At 64.6% G+C, this 15,907-nt stretch overlaps 1 protein-coding gene across 1 annotated transcript; it reads left to right on the forward strand.

Moving 5' to 3' along the window:
* The first annotated feature begins 1,031 nt into the window (after positions 1-1,031).
* On the forward strand, positions 1,032-15,907 carry LOC138734119 (FHF complex subunit HOOK-interacting protein 1B-like). The gene is made up of 12 exons (XM_069881688.1): positions 1,032-1,117; positions 6,251-6,489; positions 7,135-7,737; positions 8,748-8,906; positions 8,982-9,068; positions 9,637-9,804; positions 10,831-10,910; positions 10,991-11,157; positions 11,977-12,810; positions 12,890-13,068; positions 14,276-14,438; positions 15,576-15,907. Exons 2-12 carry the CDS (start codon positions 6,349-6,351, stop codon positions 15,821-15,823), a joined length of 2,829 nt encoding a protein of 942 aa, XP_069737789.1. The 5' UTR covers positions 1,032-1,117; positions 6,251-6,348; the 3' UTR covers positions 15,824-15,907.

The raw sequence follows: 15,907 nt of genomic DNA on the forward strand, positions 1-15,907 counted from the left end.
AAGGGAAGGGAAGGGAAGGGAAGGGAAGGGAAGGGAAGGGAAGGGAAGGGAAGGGAAGCCGTCTGCCTGGCTTTGAACCCACCAGGGATGGGGATTCACTGCCTCTGGATCCACTGGGAGCACTGGGAGGTACGAGGGGAAATGGGCGCACTGAGGGGCACTGGGAGCACTGATTATATTGGGAGCAGTGAGGAAACTGGGAGCACTGGGGGCATTGGGAGAACTGCAGGAACTGGGGGTACTGGGAGCACTGGGAGTGCTGGGGGCACTGGGGGAGCTGGGAGAACTGGGGGGATTTGGGGCACTGGGGAGCACTGGGAGCACTAGGGGGCACGGGGAGCACTGGGAGGTACTGGGAACACTGGGGGCACTGTGCACAGTGGGAGCACTGTTAGCACAGGGGCCACTGGGGGCACTGGGAAAACTGGGATCAATGGGGGAACTGGGGGCACTGGGAGCACTGGGAGAATTGGGGTCACTGGGAGCACTGGGAGGCACTGGGGGCACCGTGACCGGCCGCGGGGGGGCGTGGCCTCGGGCACCTCCTGTGCGCTCATTGGCTGGCGGGGGGCGAGGGGGCGTGGCCTAAGGGAAGGGCGCGAGCTCTGATTGGCTGCGGCCGCTGGGGGGCGTGGCCCGGGGGCACTTCCTGAGGCCGGGAGCGCGGCCCGCCTCGGCGTGGAGGGGGCGTGGCTTAAGGGCGGTGCCTGGGCTCTGATTGGCTGAGCTCTGGGGAGGGGGCGTGGCCTCGAGGCAGCGCTCCAGAGAACCGGTGGGCGGGGCCTCGCGGGAAAGCGCGCCTTCTGATTGGTCCTCGCTTGGCGGAGGGGGCGTGGCTTAGGGGCTGCGCGGGCTCCGATTGGCTGCGGGGGCCCGCGGGGGGCGGGGCCTCGCCGGTCCCGTCGCGCGGGGCGGCGGCGCCAAGATGGCGGCGGCGCGGGGCCCTGGGCAGCGGGGCGGGCGCTGAGCGGGCCTCACGGGGCCTGCGGGGCCGGGACGGGGCCGGGGCGGGGCCCGCGGGGCCAGGACGGGAGGATCGGGGCACGGGGCCCGCGACCAGCCCTCCCCGCAGCTGCCGGCGCTGACGGGACCGGAGCCGCCGCGACCTTGAGCGCAGGTACCGGCCCCGCCAGGCGCGTTCGGGCCCGGCCCGGCCCGGGCTGGTCCCTGTGCTCACGGGGATCCCGGTCCCGTTCGGATCTCGGTCCCGTTCTTATCCCGGTCCCGGTGCCCACGGGGATCCCAGTCCCAATCCCGTCCTGATCCCGGTCCTGGTCCCAGTTCTGTTCCCCATCCTGGTCCTGTTTCCAATCCCAATCCCAGTCCTCACCCCTATCCTGGTCGTTAATCCCATTCCCTGTCCCAATCCCAGTCCCAGTCCCGTCTGTTCCCAGTCCCTGTGCCCACATGGATCCCAGTCCCAATCCCAGTCCCAGTCCTCATCCCTATCCTGGTCGTTAATCCCAGTACGGCTCCCACTCCTGGTACTGATTCCCGTCCCGGTCCTGGCCCTGTTCCCAATCCCAGTCCTGGTCTGTTCCCGATCCCACTCCCTGTGCCCACATGGATCCCAACCCCATTCGGATCTCAGTCCCGTTTTGATCCCACTCCTGGTCCCAGTCCCAATCCCAGTTCTGTTTCTAATGCTGGTCCTGTTTCCAGTCCCAATCCCAATCCTGATCCCTAGCCTGGTCTGTGATCCTGGTTCCGTTGCGTCTCCTGACTCCGATCCCAATCCCAGTCCTGGTCTCAGTTCTGTTTCCAGTCCCAGTCTGATCCCAGTCCTAGTCCCTGTGCCCACATGGATCCCAGTCCCAATCCAGGTCCAATCCCAGTGCTGATCCCAATCTCAGTTCCCATCCCAGTCCCCATCATGTGCCCAGTCCTGTTCCCAATTCCATTTCGGATGCCAGTCCTGCTCCCTGTCCTGATCCCAGTGCCGGGCAATCCCTGGGCACAGAGGGGGCGATTCCATGGGATCAGTGTCTGATGGGATTGGGGCAGGTGTCCGATGGGTTCTAGGATGTGGTGTCCAATGGGATCTGTGGATGCAGTGTCTGATGGGTTCTGGGATGCGGTGTCCAATGGGATCCGTGGATGCAGTGTCCGATGGGATCCAGGGGTGCGGTGTCCGATGAGATCTGTGGATGCGGTGTCCGATGGGATCCAGGGGTGCAGTGTCCATTGGGATCGGGATACAGTTATCTGATGGGATCCAAAGGTGCAGTGTCCAGTGGGATCCATGCATGCGGTGTCCTATGGGATCCATGGATGTGGTGTCCGATGGGATCCGATGTCTAATGGGATCCATGGTCGTGGTGTCTGGTGGGATCCTGTGTCCAATGGGATCCAAGGGTGCGGTGTCTGATGGGATCAGGATGTGGTATCTTAGTATCTTATGGGATCATGATGTCCCACGGGATCAGGATCCTGTGTCCGATGGGCACTGGATCTGTGCCATGTCCTGGGACTCGGCTGCACCCGCCTGGTGCTCCAGGCCCCATTCCTGACACCAGTCGGAGCTGGTGCAGCCACCGGCATCAGCATTCCCAGAGCCGAAGGGATCAGAGTGTGGGACCCACCACGACCTCGAGCCCCGGGAGCGGCCGGGGGTGGTACTGGTGCCAATCCCGGTCCTGTTCCCAGTTCCAGGCTGGATCCCAATTCCCATCCCAGTCTGATCCTTGTCGCAGTCCCTGTGCTGTTCCTGGTGCCAATCCCAATTCTGGTCCTGGTCCCAGTTCTGATCCCAATCCAGATCCTGATCCTTGTCTGGATCCTAATCTGGTCCTGGTCCTGTTCCCAATCCCCAATCCCCAATCCCCATCCCAGTCCCGGTGCCACTGTGGGCCCTGGGCACAGAGGATGCGGTGTCCGAATGGATCCAAGAGTGCGGTGTCCGATGGGATCCAGGAGTGTGGTGTCTGATGGGATCAGGATGTGGTGTCCGATGGGATCAGGATGCAGTTATCTGATGGGATCCAGGGTGCTGTGTCCGATGGGATCCAGCTCCGTGCTGTGTCCCAGGACTCGGCCGCCCTTGCTGGCTGCTCCCAGCCCCATTCCTGCCGCCAGCTGCCATCCCAGGAATGGCTCCGCGTGGCCCTGCTGCTCCAGCAGCTCCGGCCTCCAGGATGTTATTCCTGGCAGCGGGGGCTGCCGGGGCGCGGATCCTATAAATATCCCGGCAGCACCTCGTGCCACGCGGCAGAGCTGCCAGAGCCGGGATCGGCTTTCCTGGAGATGAGGGGATCCGGTGTCTGGTGGGATCTGGGATGTGGTGTCCAACGGGATCTAGGTTTGGTGTCTGAAGGCATCTGGGACACGGTGTCCGATGGGATCTGGGACACGGTATCCGATGGGATCTGAGACACGGTATCCGATGGGATCTGGGACATGGTGTCCGATGGGATCCGGTGGCTGGTGGCGTCGGGGCACAGTGTCCGGTGTGGTCTGGGTGCAGTGTCCGATGGGATGGAGCTGGGTGGGATGGATCCAGGCGGGTTGGAGGAGGGTGGGACGGAGCCGGGTGGGTTGGATCCAGATGGGATGGATCCAGTGGGACAGATCTGGATGAGCTCCAGCTGGTGCACAAAGCCCAGGTTGTCCATGGCTGCTGGTGGCTCCAGGTGGGAATGGGGCATCCCTGCTCCAAGGGACAGTGTTCCGGAGCCGCCCGGTGCCAGCGTGGAGTGTGCAGCTGCGCCAGCCATCCCGGCCATTCCGGCCATTCCGGCCGCTCCGGAACCACGGGGGCTGGATGGGCTCCTGGGTTCAAAGTGCGGAGCAGGGTGTGGATGGAGCCGCGCCTTCCCGGCCCATTCCGCCCCGGCACGCTCACCCTTCCGCTTCCCTGCTCCCAGCACTCCGGCTTCATCCCTCGTTTGGGAGCCGGGATGGAGCAGCCGCCGGCTCCCGTGGCTCCAGTGCCCGGTAGGTGATGTGGCTGCTCCATAGTGTCCGGAACGCTGCGGGCACTGGCTTCGCTTCCATGTGCTCTGTTCCTCCGGCTGCTCCGGCCTCGGCACCGCGCTGGCTGCATCCTGTCCGGATGCAGATCCGCACTCGAGGGTTTCCTGGCAGCTCCGGCTGGGCCGCAGTGGGATCGGTGCCGGAGCGACCCTGGGCTGGGGGCATTGAGGGCCAGCGGGAAGGATCCGAGCATCCCAACCGCGTGGTGGGATGTGATTCCTGGTCCAGCTGCTCTGGGCGGGATGCAGTTCCAGGTCCCCCTGCTCCATACTGGGATGCCTTTCCCAGCCCAGCTCCTCCACGCTGGATGTGATTCCGGATCTGGTTGTCCATGTCAGGAGGCAATTCCCAATCCAGCTGCTCCATGTTGGGGTGTGATTCTGGATCCGGCTTCTCTGTGTTGGATGTGATTCTGGATCGGGCTGCCCATGTCAGGAGGTGATTCCCTGTCCAGCTGCTCCGTGTTGGGGTGCGATTCTGGATCCAGCTTCTCTGTACTGGGATGCGATTCCCAGTCCAGCTGTTCCTTGTTGGGGTGTGATTCCCAATCCAGCTTCTCTGTACTGGGATGCGATTCCCAGCCTGGCTGCTCCTCGTTGGGATGCGATTCCCACTCCAGCTGCGCCATGTTGGGATGCGATTCCCAGTCCGGCTGCTCCGTGTTGGGGTGCGATTCTGGATCCAGCTTCTCTGTACTGGGATGCGATTCCCAGTCCAGCTGCTCCTTGTTGGGATGCGATTCCCAGTCCGGCTGCTCCGTGTTGGGGTGCGATTCTGGATCCAGCTTCTCTGTACTGGGATGCGATTCCCAGTCCAGCTGCTCCTTGTTGGGATGCGATTCCCAGTCCGGCTGCTCCGTGTTGGGGTGCGATTCTGGATCCAGCTTCTCTGTACTGGGATGCGATTCCCAGTCCAGCTGCTCCTTGTTGGGATGCGATTCCCAGTCCGGCTGCTCCGTGTTGGGGTGCGATTCTGGATCCAGCTTCTCTGTACTGGGATGCGATTCCCAGGCCAGCGGCTCCGTGTTGGGATGCGATTCTGGATCTGGCTGTTCCATGGTGGAATGTGATTCCCTATCTGGCTGCTCTGTGGCAGGATCTCAGTTTTGGATCCGGCTGCTCAGTGTTGGGATGCGATTCCGGATGTGGTTGTCCATGGTGGGGTGTGAGCTCTGATCTGTACCGGGATGGGATCCTCGGATCTGGCTGGCCCTGTTGGGATGCAGGCTCTGCTCCCTGGTGTGATGTGATTCCCGATCCAGTTGCTTGTGTGGGGATACGGTTCCGGTTTTGGTTGCCTGCAGTGGGATGCGATTCCCGATCCAGTCACCCATGTTGGGATGGGGGCCCTGCTCCATGTTGGGACAGGGGCTCTGATCCACAGGGGATGCAATTCCTGATCTGGTTGCCCAAGGTGGGAAGCAATTCCAGTTTTGGTTGGCTGTGGTGGGATGCCATTCCTGATCCGGTTGCCCGTGTTGGGATGTGATTCCAGTATTGGTTGGCTGTGCTGGGATGGGGTCTCTGCTCTGTACTGGGATGTGGTTCTGATCCAGTTGTCCGTGTTGGGATGGGGATTCTGCTCCGTGTTGGGATGCGATTCCCGATCCGGTTGTCCGTGTTGGGATGGGGTCTCTGCTCCGTGTTGGGATGCGATTCCCGATCCGGTTGTCCATGTTGGGATGGGGTCTCTGCTCCGTGTTGGGATGGTGATTCTGCTCCGTGTTGGGATGCAATTCCCGATCCGGTTGCCCGTGTTGGGATGTGATTCAGGTTTTGGTTGCCGGTGGTGGAATGGGGGCCCTGCTCCATGTTGGGATGCAATTCCCAATCCTGTTGCCCATGTTGGGATGGGCTCTGCTCTGTGTTGGGATGGGGATTCTGATCTGTGTTGGGATGTGATTCCCGATCCAGTTGTCCTTGTTGGGATGGGGGCTCTGATCCATGTTGGGATGGGGGGCTCTGATCCGTGTTGGGACGCAATTCCTGATCTGGTTGACCATGTTGGGATGTGGGCTCTGATCTATGTTGGGATGAGGATTCTGCTCCATGTTGGGATGCAGTTCCCGATCTGGTTGTCCATGTTGGGATGGGGTCTCTGCTCTGGGCTGGGCCGCGGGCTCTGATCCATGTTGGGATGCGATTCCCGATCCGGTTGCCCGTGTTGGGATGGGGTCTCTGCTCCGTGTTGGAATGTGATTCCAATCCTGTTGCCCGTGTTGGGATGGGGTCTGTTCCGGGCTGTTCCGTGGGCTCTGACCGCCGCTCTCTGCCCGCAGCATGGGGAGAGGATCCCGGCCGCCGCTCCGAGTGCCTCCGCGGTGCAGCGAGGCCGCCGCCGGATCCCGCTGGGTGCCGTGACGGCGTTCCGGTGCCGATGGAGCGGATGAGCTGGCTGAGCCGGCTGACGCCGCGGGCTCCGGGTGGGCAGCGGGCACCGCGCCGGCCCAGCCCCCAGAGCCCGGTCACCGCCGACCCCGAGACCTGCCTCATGGCCTTCCAGAACCACTGGGCACAGGTGAGCACCCCTCCCACCGGAGATCCCGGATCCACTTCCGTTCCCACCTCCTGGAGTGGGATCTGTGATCCCATCCTGCCCAGAGATCCCTGCTCTGCTTCCCTTTCCCAGGTCCTGAACCAGGATCTGAGCCCCCTTCACGCCCAGAGATTCCCACTCCACTTCCCTTTCCAGGTCCTGCACATCCTGGATCTGGATCCCCTTCTCTCTCTGCTTCCCTTCCCCAGGTCCTGGAGCAGGATCTGAGATCCCTTCCCTTTGGAGATCCCTGCTCCGCTTCCCTTTCCCAGCTCCTGGAGTGGAATCTGAGATCCCTTCCAGCCCAGAGATTCCTACTCCACTTCCCTTTGCCAGGTCCTGCGCATCCTGGATCCAGATCCCCTTCCTCCTCTGCTTCCCTTTTCTATGTCCTGGAGCTGGATCAGATCCTGCTTCCTGCCCATTCTGCTCCCCTTTCCCAGGTCCTTTCCATCCTTGATCTGGATCCTCTTCCCTCCCAGCAGTTCCCACTCCGCTCCCCGTCATCTCCTTGATCCGGATTCCCTTCCCTTCCATCGCTCCCCACTCTGTTCCCCTTTCCCAGGTCCTTCACCTCCTTGATCCGGATCCCCTCCCATCTCTTCCCTCTCCGCTCCGGTTTTCCAGGTGCTGCACATCCTGGAGCGCGTTGGGGCGTCTCCGGCGGCCGACGACCTGAGCTCGGTGCGGAACAACACGTTCCAGATGCTGATCCTGCTGGCCGAGGATCGTCCCGGCGCCGACGGGGCGCGGGGCCCCATCCTGGAGTTCGTGGCCTCGGAGAACCTGCTGGAGCGGCTGCTGAGCTGGCACGCGCAGGCGGATTTCTCCGAGGAGCGCAAGGCCGAGCAGCTCAAGCTCTACGAGATGCTGCTGAGCCAGGCGCGGCAGCCGCTGCTGCGCGAGCCCCCGGTGCTGCGGCCGCTGCTGCGCCTGCTGGCGCTGTGCTCGCGCCCGGCCTCGGCGCCGCTGGAGAACAGCCTCGTGCTGCTGCTCAACCAGCTCTGCGTCTGCGTGGCCAAGGAGCCGCCCGTCCTCGAGCTCTTCTTCCACGGCGCCGCCGAGCAGGGCCCGGCCGACCTGCTCATCTTCTCGCTCCTGGTGCCCTTCATCCACCACGAGGGCGCCCGCGGACAGCAGGCGCGCGACGCGCTGCTGCTCATCATGGCCCTGTCGGCCGGGAACCGCCGCCTCGCCCAGTCCATCACCGACAACTCCTACTTCTGCCCGGTACGTCCTGGCCCTGCCCGCTGCCGGCGTTCCCAGCTCCCCCATTCCCACTGTGGTGCTGGCATTCCCAGCTGCTCCGTTCCCGCTGTGGTGCCGGCATTCCCAGCTCCCCCAATCCCAGTGCGGTGCCAGCATTCCCAGCTCCTTCTGCTTGGTGTGTGCTGCCCGTTCCCGGTGCGGTGCTGGAATTCCCAGCACCCTCAATCCCAGTGTGGTGCCGGCATTCCCAGCTCCCCGGTTCCTGCCGCAGTGCTGGCATTCCCAGTTCCCTTTGTCTGGTATTCCCAGCTGCTGCCTGTTACCCACTGGCTCTGCGAGTGCCGGAGCCGTGTTTCAGGCATTCCAACCTTTCTCCCGGCTCCGGCAAAGCAATCTCTGGTCCCAGTGCTGGGTCTGTGCCATGTGCCGGAGTCACGGTGCTGCATCTCCACCTGCTTTGCTCCTGGTGCTGCTCTGCCGGCTCCCTCAAAGCAGTTTCTGGTCCCCGTGCTGGGTTTGTGCCGCATGCTAGGACCATGGTCCAGGTTTCTCCACCTGCTTTTCTCCTGGTGCCACTCTCCCGGCCCCAGCAAACCAATCTCCGCTCCCGGTTCTGGCTCTGTGCCGCATGCTGGAGCAGTGGTGCTTGTGTTCCACCTTCTTCTCTCCTGGTGCTGGAGTTCTGGTGCTTTGTTCCACCTTCTTCTCTCCTGGTGCTGCTCTCCCAGCTCCGGCAAAGCAACCTCTTGTCCCCATGCCGGCTCCGTGCCATGTGCTGGAGTCCTGGTGCTTTGTTCCACCTTCTTCTCTCCTGGTGCCGCTCTCCTGGCTCCAGCAAAGCAGTTTCTGGTCCCGGTTCTGGGTCTGTGCCGTGTGCCGGAGCAGTGCTCCTTGTGTTCCACCCGCTTCTCTCCTGGTGCCGCTCTCCCGGCTCCGGCAAAGGAATCTCCAGCCCCGGTTCTGTCTCCGTGCCGTGTGCCGGTGCCGCGGTGCCGGCTCCTGTTCCGACGCCGGCTGCGGTGCCGCGGCAGGTTCTGGCGACGGGGCTGAGCGCGCTGTACTCGTCGCTGCCGCGCAAGCTGGAGGTTCGCGGGGACGACTGGCACTGCCTGCGCCGCGAGGACTGGATCGGCGTCTCCTCCCTCGTGCTCTTCATGAATTCCCTGGAATTCTGCAATGCCGTCATCCAGGTGGGGCCGGGGCCGCGGGGAGCGGGGGCCGCGGGGGCCGCGGGGGCCGCGGGCTGAGCCGGAGCTGCCGCGCAGGTGGCGCATCCGCTGGTGCGGAAGCAGCTGGTGGATTATGTGCACGACGGGTTCCTCGTGCCCGTCCTGGGGCCTGCGCTGCACAAGGTGAGCGGGACTCGGGGACCCTGGGATTCGGGAGGAACCGGGATTTGGGAACCCTGGGATTCGGGATCACCCTGAATTTGGGGACCCTGGGATTTGGAGTCACCCAGGTTTCTGGGTCCTCTGAGATTCAGGATCCTCTCCCCAGAATTTGGGATTACCCGGGATTCAGGGACCCTGGGATTCGGGATCACCCTGAATTTTGGGACCATGAGATTTGGGATCACCCAGGATTCGGGGACGCTGGGATTGGGATCACCCTGAATTTGGGACCCTGGGATTCAGGATCCCCTGGGATTCGGGGTCTGTGGGATTTGGGATCCCCTCAGATTTGGGTTACCCTGGGGTGTGGGATTCAGGGGCTCTGGGACTTGGAGTGTCCTGGGCACTTGGATTTGGGATCCCCTGGGATTTGAGGTCCCTGGGATTCGGGATCACCCTGAATTTGGGACCCTGGGGTTTGGGATCACCCAGGATTCTGGGGCCCTGGGATTTGGGATCTTTGGGATTTGGGGTTCCCTGGTTTTTGGGATCCCCGGGATTGGGTATCCGGGCTCGGGTGCCCCCGCAGCCGTCGCTGGAGGAGACGATCGCGAGCACGGCGTACCTGGAGCTGTTCCTGCGCAGCATCTCGGCGCCCGCCCTGCTGCACACGTTCCTGCGCTTCCTGCTGCTGCACCGGCACGACGGGCGCAGCCTCCTCGACACCCTCGTGGCGCGGCTCGGCGCCAGCTCACGGGTGAGGGGTGCTCCCAGTGCCTCCCAGTGCCTCCCAGTAACCTCCAGTGCTCCCCCCAGTGCCCCCAGTGCTGCGCCACCACGCTGGACGCAGCCTCCTCGACACCCTCGTGGTGCAACTTGGTGCCAGCTCATGGGTGAGGGGCTTGCCAGGGCTCCCAGTGCCTCCCAGTGTTCACTCAGTGCTCCCAGTGCCTCCCAGTGCCTCCCAGTATCCTCCAGTGCTCCCCCACTGCCCCCAGTGCTGCACCAGCACGATGGGTGCAGACTCCTCGACACCCTAGTGGCGCGGCTCGGCACCAGCTCAAGGGTGAGAGCCACACAGGTGCTCCCAGTGCCCCCCAGTGCCTCCCAGTACCTCCCAGTGTCCACTCAGTGCCTCCCAGTGCTCCCAGTATCCTGGGGTTCATGGACGCGCCCGGGGATGTTGGGGGTGCTGGGATGCATCCAGGGGGCTGGAATGCACCCAGGGGTTCAGGAGTGCCGAGGGTGCCAGGATGCATCCAGGGGTGCTGGGATGCACCTGGCGGGGGTCAGGATGCGGCCAGGGGTTCCTGGATGCACCCGGCGATGTTAGGAGTGCTGGGATGCATCCAGGGGTTCAGGGGTGCCGGGATGCGTCCAGGGTGCTGGGATGCATGGAGTGATGCCAGGAGGCACCCAGGGGTGCCGAGGGTGCCAGGATGCATCCAGGGTGCTGGGATGTGCCCGGGGTGGGGTCAGGATGCATCCAGGGGTTCAGGGATGCGCCCAGGGTGCTGGGATGTGCTTGGGGGGGCCAGGATGCACCCAGGGGTTCATGGATGCGCCCGGGTATGTCAAGGGTGCTGGGATGCATGTGGGGGGGTCAGGATGCGGCCAGGGTTTCAGGGATGCGCTCGGGGGTGCTGGGATGCATCCACGGGTGCTGGGATGCGCTTGGGGGGCTCGGGATGCACCCAGGGAGGTCCAGTGCCGCCTCGGGGGGTGCCGCGGGGATCCATGCTTTGCCCCGCGCCGCTGCCCCACGGCTGCTCCACTCCCGCAGCTCTGCATGGTGTCGCTGAGCCTGTTCCGCACGCTGCTGGGGCTGCACTGCGAGGACGTGATGCTGCAGCTGGTGCTCAGGTAGGGGGGGCCCCAGCGCCCCGCGAGCCACGTCCCGGTGAGGACGGAGCCCCCCACGTCCCCACCCCCCATCCCCCCAGGTACCTCCTGCCCTGCAGCCACCTGATGCTGAGCCAGCGCCGAGCCCTGCGCGACCTCGACATCTACGGCCGCTCGGCCGCCAAGTTCCTCTCGCTCATCCCGCGCTGCTGCCGCCCCGAGAGCTCGGCGGAGGCGCCCCTGGACCGCGACGATGCACGGACACACGGTACGGAGACCCCGTCCCACCCCAGTCCCACCCCATCCCACCTGGATCCCACCAGCACCCCAATCCCACCCCACTCCTCCACGTCCCCAGTTCTACCCACATCCCAGCTCCCGCTCCATCCCAAATCCCTCCTGCATTCCTAGTCCCACCACATCCTGAATCCCACCCGTGTCCTAAATCCAAACCACATCCCCAGGCCTGAATCCCAAATCCCACTGCGTCCTGAATCCCACCATGTCCCCAGTCCCTCTGCATCCCCAGTTCTACCCACATCCCAGCTCCCGTTGCATCCTGAATCCCTCCTGCATCCCCAGTCCCACCACGTCCCAAATCCAACCTGCATCCTAGATCCAAACCACATCCCCAGGCCTGAATCCCACATCCCACTGCATCCCGAATCCCACCCCATCCCCAATTCTACCCACATCCCAGCTCCCATTGCATCCTGAATCCCTCCGGGATCCCCGATCCCACTGTGTCCCCAATCCCACCATGTCCCTGATCCCACCCTGATCCCACCGTGTCCCCAGTCCCTCATGCATCCCGAATCCCCTCCCACATCCCAACTCCCTGCTGCATCCTGAATCCCTCCCGCATTCTGAATCCCTCCTGCATCCCCAATCCCTCCCACATCCCAAATCCCTCCCGCATCCCCAATCCCTCCCATATCCTGAATCCCTCCTGTATCCCAACTCCCTCTCGCGTCCCCAATCCCTCCCACATCCCCAATCCCTCCTGCATCCCCAATCCCTCCCACATCCCGAATCGCCTCCCGCATCCCAAATCCCTCCCGCATCCCAACTCCCTCCCATCCGGCAGCCCCCAGCAGCCCGGTTCCAGACGCGCCATCGTCGGTTGCGGCTCCGAAGCCATCGACGCCATCCCGGCTCTCGCTGTTCCTGCGCCCATCGAGCTCCGTCCCGGAGGCTCCGACGCCTGCACCGCGCTCTCCCGGCACGCCCAGCGGGAGCCCGAGCCGGCGCGCGGCGCCCTGGGAGGAGGTGTCGGAGCTGGAGCGCAACTACCTGGAATACCTGCGGGACGCGCGCCGCGCCGTTGACCGCTGCGCCCTGGCCTGCCGCGTCTGGTCCGCGCCCTACGACGGCGACGACCCCGGCGACGCCGCGCTGCCCGCGCCGCCCTCGCCCGCCCTGCGGACTAAGAAGCGCGGCCTCCCGGACGAGGCGGCGCGGCAGCGGGAAGCGCCGGGAAGCACCATGGCGGTTTCGGAGCCGCGGGACTCGGCCCTGGTGAACGGGGAACACGCGGCGGTGCCGGCGGAGGCGGACGTGGCGGTGAAGAAGGTTCGGCGCAGCGGGGACGCCGAGCCGCGTGCCGAGCACCAGGTGGACGCCAACGGGTCCGTGCCAGACTGGGAGTCGCCGGTGCCGGCGTCGGACTTGCTGCTGGACGAGCTGCTGGCCCGTGCGCCCTCCGAGCCCGGCAGCGCCGGCGGCACCGTCGAGGCCTTCACGGCGGAGCTGCACGAGCTGGAGGCGCGTTTGGCCAACGGCGCCGCCGAGCCCCCCCCACGGCCGCCCCCGGAGCCACCGGCGCGTGACGACGAGGACGACGGCGTCGCCGAGGCCGAGGAGCGGCCGGCGCTCACCTCGCCGCGGGCGGTGGGGCCGCCGCCGGGCCAGCCCTGCACAGGTGAGGCCGCGGCGCGGGGCGGGGGGCGGCGCTGGGGGCCGCGGCGGCGCGGTCGGTGACCCCGGTGCTCGCGGCGCAGGCCCCTTCCTGGCGGCGCTGCTGGGGAAGCTGGAGAACCTGCCCCACAACTCGCTCTACGTCAACTTCCTCCTGACGGGGCTGGTGGCCCAGCTGGCCACCTACCCGCAGCCCCTGCTCCGCTCCTTCCTCCTCAACACCAACATGGTCTTCCAGCCCAGCGTCAAGTCCCTCCTCCAGGTACCGGGGACGCCGGCGGGGACGGGGAGATGAGGGGTCGGGGAGTCAGTGGGGTTGGAGGCCTCCAAGATTGTGGAGAACCAGCGGGAACCCACCCAGCACCACCACGATGGGGAACGGTGGAATTGTTGTGGTTGGAGATGATCACAGGCTTTTCAGATCACCAAGTCCCACTATAAACCCACCCCAGCAGCACCACAATGGGGTAACGGTGAAATATTTGAGGTTGGAGAGGATCACGAGCTGTTCAGATCACTGAGTCCCACCATAAACCCAACCCAGCACCATCACCATGTCCTTGATCCCACAATAACCCAACCACCAGGAACCCAACCACCAGGAACCCAACCCAGCACCACCACGATGGGTAAGGGTGGAATTGTTGAGGTTGGAGAGGACCACAGGCTGTTCAGATCACTGAGTCCCACCAGGAACCACCCCCAGCACCACTGAGAGTGGAGGATCGTGGAGTGGTTGAGGTTGGAGGAGACCTTGAGGACCGTGGAGTCCCCGTGTGAACCCAACCGGCCACCACCGTGAATGTAGAATTGTGGAGTTGTTGGGGTTGGAGCCCTTTGTGGCGCTTCGAGATTCTGGATTCCCACCATAAACCCAACGTCTCCAGTCGTTCCTGGTCTTTCTGGAGCTGGAGAAGCCAGACCTGGACTGAGGGCTGGGGGAGAGCAGGGGGAGGAGAACACTTCTCACCTTCTGCTCCAGCACCAGTGGGTTCTCGTGGCCTCCTGGGCCCATTCCTGGCTCACAGTCACCTTGGTGCCCCCCAGGATCCCAGCTCTTTTGCAGCCTTCGTGATTCCATGACCCCATCCTGGTCCTTGAGGTTCTTCCAAGGTGTAGAACCCTCTACATCCTCCATGAGATTCCTCCCCACCCGTTTCCACTCTCTCATCCCTGGAAGGGCTCAAAATCCCTGTGGACGTGGTGCTCGGGGACGGGGGTTGGTGCTGAGGTTGGGTTTGATTGGACTGGATGATCTCGAAGCTCTTTTCCAACCTCAGCGCCTCCACGATTCCATGACCTCATCCTGGTCCATGAAGTTCTTCCGAGGTTCCAGACCCTCCACGTTCTTTGGTGGAACTCTGTGAGGTTCCTCCCCACACAACGTTCCGACCCATCATGGTCTGGTGGGACCTCCCGGCGTTCTGGCATCTCCACCCCTCCTCCCGTGGTGTCTCCTTGCCCTGCAGGTCCTCGGCTCCGTCAAGAACAAGATCGAGAGCTTCGCGGCCACCCAGGAGGACTTCCCGGTGCTGCTCTTCAAGGCCAAGAAGTTCCTCATCGCCCGCGGGAAGCTCGACTGGGCAGAGGCGGCCGGCACTGTCCCGGCTCTGCGGCGCACGGACACGCCGGGTGAGGACAGGGGGGGATCGGGGGGTCCAGGGGGTCTGGAGGTGACCTGCAGGGGCTCCAGGTGGTCCCCAAGATCCTCCAGGAGATCTGGAGGTGACCTGCAGGGGCTCCAGATGGTCCCCAAGATCCTCCAGGGGGTCTGGAGGTGACCTGCAGAGGCTCCAGATGGTCCCCGAGGTCTGGGGTGGGGGGTCTCTGTGGGGCAGGGGGTGTTGGAGGGGTTGGGGGTCTCTATGGGGATGGGGGGCAATGGGGGGACTGCGGGGGGGTCTCTGTGGGGCTGGGGGGAGGCTGAGGGGGTCTTTGTGGGACAAGGGGGGCAGGGGGGATCTCTGTGGGGCAGTGGGATCTGGGGGGGGTCTGGGGGGTGGCAGGGAGGTCTCTATAGGGCAGGGGGGGCTCTGTGGGGCAGCGGGGGGCTCTCAATGGGGCAGTTGGGGTCGGGGGGGGGTCTGGGGGTAGCAGGGGGTCTCTGGGGGCTGTGATGGGTTCTCTATGGGGTGGGGGCATCTCTATGGGGCAGGGGTGTCTGTACAGGGGTCTCTGTGGCACGGGGGGGTCTCTATGGGGCAGCGGGGGTCTCTGTGAGGTGGGGGGGATCTCTATGGGGCAGGGGGGGTCTGTAGGGGGTTCTTTATGGTGCAGGGGGGTCTGTGTGGGGGTCTCTTTGGCACAGGGGGGTGTCTCTATGGGGCAGGGGGGTCTATGGGGGTATCTATGGGGCTGGGGGGGTCTGTCCGTGGGGCAGAGCCCCCAACCCACACATTTCCCCCCCCCAGGCCACAGCCGCAAGCCGTACCTGGGGTCTCTGTGGGGCTGGAGGGTCTATGGGGGGGTCTCTGGGGTAGTGGGGGGGTCCTTATCGGGCAGGGGGGTCTATGGGGTGTCCCTATGGGGCGGGGGGGTCTGTCCATGGGTCAGAGACCACCGACCCATACATGTGTGCCCCCAGGCCGTAGCCGCAGGCCGTCGCTGGGGTCTCTGTGGGGCAGTGGGGTCTGTGGGGGTGTCTCATTGGGGCTGGGGGTGTCTCTATGGGGCAGAGGGGTCTCTGTAAGGGCTTGGGGGGTGTCTCTATGGGGCTGGGTGTCTCTCCGTGGGGCAGAGCCCCCCGACCCACACCTCTCCCCCTCCCAGGCCGCAGCCGGAAGCCGTCGCTGGGGGAGCTGCTGCTGCGCCGTGCGCCGAGCCCCCCCGGCCCCCCCCGGTCGCCCCTGCGGGGGGACCCTCGCGCCGCCCCCCCAGCCGCCGCCGCCACCGCCCTGCGCGTCCGCAACGCCGTGTACGGAGCCGTCGTCTTCTGCGAGTTCCTCAAGGAGCTGGCGGCCCTCGCCCAGGCCCACGCCGTCACCTCGCCCTTCCTCGGAGAGCCCCCCGAGGAGTGAGACCCCCAAAATCCACCAAACCCCCCCAGACTCCACCCCAGGAACCCCAAACCCATCACCCTGCATCACAGCCTCTGCACCCTG

Source organism: Phaenicophaeus curvirostris, unplaced genomic scaffold, assembly GCF_032191515.1.
Source record: "Phaenicophaeus curvirostris isolate KB17595 unplaced genomic scaffold, BPBGC_Pcur_1.0 scaffold_59, whole genome shotgun sequence".
NCBI classification, from domain to species: Eukaryota; Metazoa; Chordata; class Aves; order Cuculiformes; family Cuculidae; genus Phaenicophaeus; species Phaenicophaeus curvirostris.

Coding starts and splice junctions, on each gene's coding strand:
- LOC138734119 (XM_069881688.1), top strand. CDS start 6,349: ATGGAGCGGATGAGCTGGCTGAGCCGGCTGACGCCGCGGGCTCCGGGT. Junction 10,911..10,990: donor ATGCTGCAGCTGGTGCTCAG/GTAGGGGGGGCC, acceptor CCATCCCCCCAG/GTACCTCCTGCCCTGCAGCC. Junction 13,069..14,275: donor GCGTCAAGTCCCTCCTCCAG/GTACCGGGGACG, acceptor CTTGCCCTGCAG/GTCCTCGGCTCCGTCAAGAA.